Here is an 8,960-nt window from a genome sequence, read left to right on the forward strand (position 1 = left end):
GTGTACCCACCCCAGCACGTCTGCCCATGTGTGCAGAGTAGGCCTCCCCAGCCTCCCACCGGGCCTGAACTGTCGGAGACCCAGCCTCTGGACACACTGCAGCTGCCTGGCTGGCGTGGGCTGGCCAAACCGGCACAGCCTGAGGAGCCCCAGCTGCTGGGGAAGGTCCCTGGTGCACCCCCTTCCCGTCCCTTCCTGCTCACCAGCTGGCCTGAGCAGTCCCTGGGGCCCCACCTCCCCCGCCATCCATTTTGTCCCCTGAGAATGGAGTGTGGCCCAGCCAGGCCTGGTACCTGGTGTCCCCGCGTGCCTCTACTGAGCCTGAGACCCCAGGCCTACCGAGAGGGTGCGTGACGCTCGTCCCCACGTGGCTTCCCACATCTGGTTCCCTGGGCAGTACCCTACCTTTTCCAGGCCAGGAAACAGAAGTCCCTGAGCCCTTCCACCTGCCAGCCGGCTGGACACTGTCCCTCCCAGGGTGTGTGCCTGGCCAAGTCCTGGGCCTGACCCAGGGCCACCTCTCACCACCAAGCACAATGAAGGGGGAGGGCCTTCAAGGGCTCCATTGTTCCCCCCAAGGCCTGGGGTCTGAATTCCCGATTGTCCCTGGGGCTGGACAGGGCCCAGAGAGGGAAGGGGCCTCCCCTACTCGCCCCCCTCCCTCTGCACATCAGTCTGGCCCCGCCTCACCTGCCTTCAGGCCTGGGGATGGGGGGGGTGCCCCATAACCCCCTGCATCCAGACCAGGCTCCCACGTACTCTCCTTCGTGCATCTGGGCTTTGGGATAATGCCCAGCCCGCCTGTCTACTTCTGCCTGGGTCCCACCACAGGAGCATGGCCTGGGCACAGACCAGGGCTGAGGACAGTGTTCCCACCCTCCGCAGCAGCCCAGGCTCGAGTGTCCTCCCTGGAACACAGGGACCGGAGTGGGCTCAGTGGACCAGGCACAAGGTGGAAGACAACATTTGGCATGATGCAAGGGTTCAGCCTCCCTCCTGTCCTTTAGCCACCACAGCCCAGCGCAGGGACCGTGAGGAGAGGGGGCTCCAGCAGCATGAGCTCCGGGTCCTTCTGCCCATGCACAGCCTCACGGCACCTCCACGAGGCAGTGGGAGAGGCAGCTGGTCCGGCGCAGGCCCATCTGCGCCTGCCAGGGTCCCCACCCAGCCAGCAGCCGAGCGTCTCCCCGACGTGAAGATGGGGCAAAGAGAGCCCCAGGGAAGTAGTGCACAGGGGGTCTGGGGGCAGCCAGAGCAGCAGATGCCAGGCAGGACACGCTGGCCGGTTAGGGATGGGGCTGCCAGGAGTCGGGGTCCACTGTGGAGGTGTGCACGGCCCGTCCCCAACCCCCTGGCCCAGGACAGGACTCCATGGGCTCATGCACACTGTTACCCAGCAGTTCTTTATTAGGACACTGGCCCAGCTCCCATGGCAGAGGGGGGAAGGGGAGGCCAGGGTCCTCCAGCCGTGGCAGTCTGGGCACTAGCCGAGGCAAGCGGAGTCCCCGCCAGGGAGGACACAGCTGGCAGTCCTTCTCAGGAGTGGCTGGTCCTTCGAGCCTTCTTGATTTCCTGCCGTGGAGAGAGAAGGAGGGTCTCACCCAGGGTCTGGGGTGACGGGCCACGTGGCCTGTCCCGCTGAGGTTCCCCGTGTGCAAGACAGGTTTGAGTCCCGCCCCCTGCGGAGCCCACCTCGGCCAGCGCCTCCTCCAGGGCCCGATAGGCCATATCCAGGTTGTCGTTGATGATGACCAAGTCAAACAGGCCCTGCTCCTTGCCTGGGGTGGGGGGACAGGGTCAGCGCAGGCTCCGGCGGTCCTCCACGGGGACCCTGCTGCTGGATGACCCGTGGTGGCTGAGGAGATGGGGGGGGACACCCGGCGGCCAGGGCCCACACTCACTGCTCTCCATGTCAACCCGAGCAGCAGCCAGCCGCTTGGCCAGGCTCTCCTCCGTCTCCGTGTTGCGCTGCCGCAGCCGCTGCTCCTGAGACGTGCAGGAGGGTCAGCACCTCTGGGGTCGCCCTGCACCCCCCGCCCCTGGGCCCCTCCACCTCCTGTCCCTGGGCGCCCCACCCCAGCCTCGCCCCACCCCCACCAGGATGTCTAGCGACGGCAGCTGCACCCCTGCCCCCAGCTGCCCCCTCGGCTGTGGTCCAGGGCCCCCACCAGGACTTCCAGCGAGGGCGGCTGCACAAAGATGTAGATGGGCCGCAGGTCCGTCTTCTTGATGTTACGCACGCCCTGCAGGTCCACGTCCAGCACACAGATGCGGTTCATGGCCTGCACGGCCCGCACAGCGGCTTTGCTGGAGGACAGAGGGGGCAGGGACCGCTCAGGAGGGCTTCCTGGGTCCAGCAGCCCCCCAAGGCCTCAAAGGGCCTCCGCAGGACCATCACTGCCGGTGCCCTGGGCTCCTGCCTCCCCCACTGCCCTGCACTGGGCGTGGGCCTGGCCAGGGGTGACTACAGGAACCTACCCTAACCCCAGCATCACCTCCACCTTCCTGGAAGTATCTGCGTGCTGGGCCCTCTGCTGGACTGAGGGTGGCTGTGGTTAGCGGCACAAGGGCCCTGGCTGTCACTGCACACCTGCCCAACAGCCCCAGTGACCCCTCTGGGGGCCCCCTGTCCCACCCAGCTATACCTAGGGCCTAGAGTGGAGCAAGATGGGTCTCGTGGGGTCTCTGCTTCACCCTTGCCGGGAGGCTCAGCAACAGGCTGCACAGAGGCATGCCTGGGCCCAACTGCCCACGACACTGCTCTGCGCCTCTCAACCAGGTAGGAGGAGCTGGCAAAGACCCTCTGGACTGGGGGGCGGGGAGGGGAAGGAAGCGGAGGGCAGGGCACTCCCACACCAGCCTAGTGGCTGCAGGAAGGCAGGCTACAGTACAGCCTGGGCACCTAGGAGACCAGATTCCCTGAGTCCTTGTTGCATACCAGTCCCGAGGGGCCTGCGGTTCCCACAATGGCCTGGCCAGGTGGACACAGGTGGCCAGAAGGGGGCAACCTGGGGAGCCCCAACGGCTGCCCCATCTCGATTCCTGGCACGGTGGGTACCTTCCTCTAACTGCCCAGAGAACCCACACAGGACCCCTGCCTAGGTCAAGCCAATGGAGAGCCCCTGGGAGGGAGGGGAGGTGCCCAGGGTGGCCCACCTAGTCCCATACAGGTTCCCCGAGAACTCGGCGTGCTCAATGAAGTCACCCGCGGCGATGTCCTGCTGCATCACCTCCCTGGTCACGAAGTAGTAATCTGCAAGGAGGGGCCATCTGAGGCGTGCCCACAGCCAAAGTGCTAGGGCGCTCGGGGACCAGGCACAGCCAGAGCTGGCTTCCCTGTGGACCTGTCTGCCCACCGAGCAGGGAACACACGTACAGACGGTACTTTCTCACACCATCCCTGCTGTGCGAGCCGGGGAAACCACAGGATTCCCAGAGGGCGGCCACAGGGGGCCTGGAGACTGCTGGCCTCCGCAGAAGAGGCTGGGGGGGAACTTCCCTGGTCCTACTGAGACCACAGAAGATGCCTGTGAAACACAGAGCACGCCTGTGACGCAAGGTCAACCACACACACTCGCACAGAGAGCAGCACACATGTCAGGAGAGATGCCCTGCGGCCACCTCAGCCATCTCCCAGAGAGCCAGTATGCTGCCTGTCACCCAAGCCTGCCCTCCTTGCCACAGGCACACACACACCAAGGGCCCAGCTCACCTTTGCCATTCTCTTCTCCAGGCCGCGGGTCCCTCGTGGTGTCTAAGAACAAGCACTTGGGATCAGTGGGGGACACTCGGAGCCCCACACCCCATCCACGGCCTCACCCACAGGGCTCGGCTCAGCCCGTGTGTGTGTGTGCGTCTGCGTGTGTGTGCATGTGAGCATGTGGGGCTGCAGGTCAGGGTCCGCCGTGTGGGGACCGTCCCCGTGTGTGCATGTGTGTGTGTGTGCGCGCGTGTGTGGGGCTGCAGGTCAGGGTCCACCGCGTGGGGGGGACTGTTCCCGTGTGTGTGCATGTGCCTGCAGGTCAGGGTCCGCCGTGTGGGGACCGTCCCGTGTGTGCGTGCATGTGCCTGCAGGTCAGGGTCCGCCGTGTGGGGACCGTCCCCGTATGTGTATGCGTATGCCTGCAGGTCAGGGTCTGCCGCATGGGGACCGTCCCGTGTGTGCGTGCATGTGCCTGCAGGTCAGGGTCTGCCGTGTGGGGACCGTCCCCGTGTGTGCGTGCGTGTGCCTGCAGGTCAGGGTCCGCCGTGTGGGGACCGTCCCTGTGTGTGTGTGTGTGTGTGTATGTGCGCGTGTGGGGTTGTAGGTAAGGGTCCGCAGTGTGGGGACCGTCCCCGTGTGTGTGTGTGCATGTGCGTGCGCGCGTGTGTCTGGGGCTACAGGTCAGGGTCTGCCGTGTGGGGACCGTCCCCATGTGTGTGTGTGCATGTGTGGCTGCAGGTCAGGGTCCGCGTGTGGGGACCACCGTGTGTGTGTGTGTGTGTGTGTGTGTGTGTGTGTGTGTGTGTGTGCATGTGGGGCTGTAGGTAAGGGTCCACGGTGTGGGGACCGCCCCATGTGTGTGCGCGCATGTGGGTCAGCGGGTGCCCAGCCCCTCCCAGCATGGCTGAACCTCGTCACCCCCTCCCCAGCCAGGGCTCACGGGACACGCTGAAGCCAAAGACACTGCCGTGCTCCTGCAGGAGTCTCTTGAGCAGGGTGCTCTTCCCAGCCCCTGACGGTCCACTCAGGACAACAGGCCTTGGTCCCGACATCCCTGTGGGCGAGGCAGACAGACATCAGCGAGGCCCGAGGGACATGTCCCACCCTGTGTGGGCGGAGCTGGGGGCACTGGACTTAGAACCCAGCTCAAAGCCTGACTGTGCCCCCCGCAGGGGCGGCTAGCTGGCATCACATACAACAGGCACAAACGTGGGGCTTCTCTAGCCGTCCACTCCTGGTCTTCAGCTCCTGGCACCACGCCCAAGACGGCCTCCGTCAAAACAGCAGAGCACACGGCCTGTTCTCACCACTGCCATCGGGACGTGGGGGCTGACCCTACAGGACCACAGTTTCCTCACCCCTCTGATCCGTGGGCCCTGGGAAGCCAGCAGGCGGACAGCTCGCAGCACAGGGCTCAGACACCTGCCCCCAGGAGGAGAGGGACCTCCAGGGAACACCGGTCCTGCCAGCTTGCGCCCACCCGACCACCCTGGCACGCCCGGCACAACCCACCTCCCAGTGGTGGGATGCAGCCTCTGTGATCAGCCTGGGCTTGCTCTGGAAGTGCTGGGAGGGGTGGTAATCCCAGCCTGCTCCCCGCCCTCTGAGCACTAAATCCCTCCCCAAGGCAGCCAGCCCCGCCCACCAAGGACAGACAGAAAAGGCTGCTCCTGGCCCTGCCACCTACCCAGCCACGTGGCGTGACATGTGAGGAGGGCCAGGCATAGACAGCGGAGGCTAGGGTGCACCCCGCCACAGAGGGAGACCCGGGAGGACGTGTGGGGAGCTGGAGCCGATCCCTCAGGGCTGCCCCCTGCAGGGTTCCATCTGGGGGCCCCCAGGGGGCTGGCAGCCTCCCTGGAGCTGCCCTGTGTCCCAGCCCGGGGCCACTTGCTCTCCTAATCCTCGATGTAGGCCAACACAGTAATCTGGCTAAAGCATGGCTATTCTGAGACCACCACGCCATCAGTACATGCCCTGGAAGGACTGGAAATAGGCGGCAACCCAGGAGAGGAGCTGGTCACCATGTGCTGAGTGTCACCTCCAGCAACCCCTGTGCCAGGTGACCAGTTCAAGGACACATCTTCCAACCTAGCAAGACCTAGCAACAGCCTCTCCGTGCTGTGCCCTGGCTTTCCCGCCCACAGGCACAGGCCCACTGCAGCCATCCCTTGCTTGGCAGGACCACCCTGGGTCTGTCTGACTTCCTAGGCACTGCGACAGGGAGGGGGAGAGCAGAGCTGGGGTGGAGGGCGGGGTGCAGGACGGCACAGAGGGGGCTGAGGTCTGTGCACAACATGCCTGGCCTTGGCCTACATGGTGTCAAGCAGGTCTCCCTGGAACCCTGCAGGGTGTTGGTGCTGCAGGAACTCGAGTTCCTCTCGGCCCTTGGGACACGACTTGGAGTGCCCACCTCCAGGGACAGAAGGACGAAAGGAATTCTCCATCAAGGACTGCATGAAGGGGTGCCCCTGGCCCTCCAGGAAGTGCCTGCAGGGACATCCTGGGGCAGGGGCACCCCCACATGCCCATGAGCACCTTGGAGCCCCCAACTATGAACTCCCCAGTGGTTCCTGCCCTGTGCCCCATGCCTGCAGGCAGGGCCAGATCTCTGTCAGCTCCAACACGTGGAAACGGCAAACCTACCAGGAAAGACACTACTTCAGCAAAGGCTGCACGCCGCACACGGAAGTCCCGGGGCCCTACACCCTCGCGGGGCGGGCCACACAGGTGTGACCCAGCACCTCCGGTCCAAATGCTGGTTTCCATCCCGCCCTCCAGGAGGATCTGTGCCACAGAGCCTCGCCCTCCCAGGCCCACCACCCACCACAGTGAGCAGCAGGCACAGGGACACGCTCGGGGTCGGCTGAGGGCACAAGCTCGCGCCCTGCCTGGCTCTGAGCCAATGCCTCACGCTCCCAGCCTTCTCCCACAGGCTGTCCTCCCAGGACACAGCTGGCCCTGGAGCCCAGGCTCCAGACCTCCCCAGTGCTGGGTGTCCCCCTCCCCCCGCCCTCCCTCTGAGGCCTACAACACTGATAATGTGGGGTAGGGAACACCTGCCTGGCACTGATACCTTGCAGGGGTGGGGTTTGGTCATCTTGGGCCCTGCCACAGGCATGAAGTCCTTCCTCATGTGGGTGCCCACAGAGCCTAAGGCTGGCTCAGCTGGATAGGCTCACACAGACCATACCAGGGCAGCCTGGTCTTGTGTCCAGTGGCCATGGTGGCACAGTCCTGACCAAACCCACCTTTGACAGGAGCACACCCAACATGGGCTGGAGCTCCAGGCCTCCAAGCTCCAGCAATGTGCAGTTGTGCCCTCTCCTAAAACACAACACCCAAGTGGAGCTGGGCCAAAGACACTGGTCTTGTCTGTCCCCCAAACAGGCCATGTGGGGGACACATCCTAGCTACGCAACCTTTCGGGAGCAAGGGAGCCAACATCTTCTCACTTCCTCTCCCCAGTGGTGCAAGGCCCATCCTTCCTTGAGAGGAAGCCAGGCCCTCTGAAACCATGGACAACTCCAGCGGGGGGTGGGGGGGTGGGCCAGGGGCGTAAGAACTCTCGAGCAAGAAAGAGCCCAGACCCTCCGAGGGGGGTCAGCCTTGCTCTCATACAGGGGAAACCGAGGCCCAGCACAGGCAGGGCCAGGGAGGGACCTGGAGCCAGAGTCCAGAGGCGTTCGCCCCCACACCAGCACTCCCAGTAGCTCACCCTCACGACGACACCCTTCCTCTTGGACATGGGAGGGTCATCCACTTCCACTCCCAATCACACCACAATGCTCCCTTCCTTCCTCCTCCTCGTCAAGCCGTCTGCACACGTTTCTCAGCTACACCCAATGTACGGCAAAAACAGAAAGTAACAGTTTAGACTTCTTTTAAAAACTGAAAAAACAAAGTTTGGGTGTGGTCAAAAAGAAACAGACGGTATGTTCACCCTCGGAAGTCCCAGAAGCCAGTGTCCATGAACTGCTGATGCCACTCGTTCCAGCCAAAGATCGAGGGCTTGGTCAACGTGTTCCCAGGATTGAAACGAAAGCACAAAGTGCACCTGTGCCAGGTGTGGCAGCGACCTGGGCTGTGAGGGGCCTGCTGCGTACAGTGGTGAGTGACTGTTCGGCTGAGGGGAGGCCAGAGGAAACCACACACATCCCCGGGCCCTGCTGGGTCCTTCATGACCCGTTGGGGTCTGGGAGGTCTCCATGTGACAGAAGACTCCAGGAAAGTCCACGCTGGGCAGGCATGATGCCCAGGAGCCCTCACAGGGGACTCGCGGGACGGCCATCTCAGCCTCTTTCCTCCCATCCCTGCGGCCCCACGCTGGCCACGAACACCTCAGCTTCCACCCTCCTCTTCACCACAGAGGAGAAGGACCAATGACAGCAGGTGAAGTGACACCAGCCCTGGATGAACTAAGTGCACTACCTCTCAATGTTCCCCAAACAACGTCCAATTACATCAGAAGGCTAGTGTCCAGCAGCCCAGACTGACATCTCTGCTCCTGAAAGAAGCCAGAGAGGCCAACCGCCAACACCCTTCTGTGGGACGAGAACCTCTACATCCGTAGGGGCAGGCAGCGCTGGACAGTGGGGCAGGCCAGGACCCCGCAGCCGTCCCGGGGACGGGAGGGGACCCCTCGGGGCGGGGGGAGCTGGGAGGCAACCGCTAGGCCTGTCCTCTGGCTGGGGACTGAAACCCACACAAGAGCTGCACCAGCGGGACGGTTTCCCTGCTCTCGTCTCCGCTTCCCTCCGTGAGCTCAGGGAACACACCGCGCGTGTCCAGAGGCCTCACGCGCTGCTCAGGGGTGGTCAGAACCCGCATCTCCCGGAGCTTCCGGGCGGGCGGTGCTTGCGGCCCGCCTGGGGGAGCGCTGTCAGGTTGCTCCCCCTCTCCGGCCCTCCACACCTTGCAGGCTCCACAACGGCATCCAGCGTGCAGTCGTCCGGCAGCGCAGGTTCGCGTGCCGGCAGAATTCCCCGGGACATCTCGAGGACTCACACGGGAGACGCGGCTTGTAATCACCCAAGCAATAAGCACGAGCGCCGCAGACCCCACTCCGACACGCAGACACGCACACGCACCCAGGCCGGCCCTGTCCACGACAGAACGCAAGGCCCCGCTCCCGCGGCCAGCCACCCAGCCCCGGACGGCGCTCCGGGAGCACCGGGGCTGCGAGGCGCACGACCCCGAGGCCCGGAGCCCCGACCTCTGCCCGCCCGCGCTGCGTCTGCCCCGGGAGGCCCCGCCA

At 64.5% G+C, this 8,960-nt stretch overlaps 1 protein-coding gene across 3 annotated transcripts; it reads right to left on the minus strand.

Moving 5' to 3' along the window:
- Positions 1 to 1,382: 1,382 nt before the first annotated feature.
- GUK1 (guanylate kinase 1) lies at positions 1,383 to 8,913 on the minus strand. Of its 3 annotated transcripts, XM_034655761.1 has the most exons (9): positions 7,422 to 8,913; positions 4,900 to 5,038; positions 4,644 to 4,757; positions 3,713 to 3,754; positions 3,157 to 3,253; positions 2,169 to 2,307; positions 1,902 to 1,986; positions 1,693 to 1,778; positions 1,383 to 1,572 (listed from the first exon to the last, which is right to left on the minus strand). In XM_034655761.1, the coding sequence occupies exons 3-9, from the start codon at positions 4,753 to 4,755 to the stop codon at positions 1,537 to 1,539; spliced, it is 597 nt and encodes a 198-aa protein (XP_034511652.1). In that variant the 5' UTR covers positions 4,756 to 4,757; positions 4,900 to 5,038; positions 7,422 to 8,913; the 3' UTR covers positions 1,383 to 1,536. The 3 variants fall into 3 exon arrangements, with proteins under 3 accessions (XP_034511652.1, XP_034511650.1, XP_034511651.1); XM_034655759.1 differs by lacking the exon at positions 4,900 to 5,038 and having other exon boundaries at positions 7,422 to 8,912; XM_034655760.1 differs by lacking the exon at positions 7,422 to 8,913 and having other exon boundaries at positions 4,900 to 6,252.
- Between the last annotated feature and the right edge of the window lie 47 nt (positions 8,914 to 8,960).

Source organism: Ailuropoda melanoleuca, chromosome 3 (assembly GCF_002007445.2).
Source record: "Ailuropoda melanoleuca isolate Jingjing chromosome 3, ASM200744v2, whole genome shotgun sequence".
NCBI lineage: Eukaryota > Metazoa > Chordata > Mammalia > Carnivora > Ursidae > Ailuropoda > Ailuropoda melanoleuca.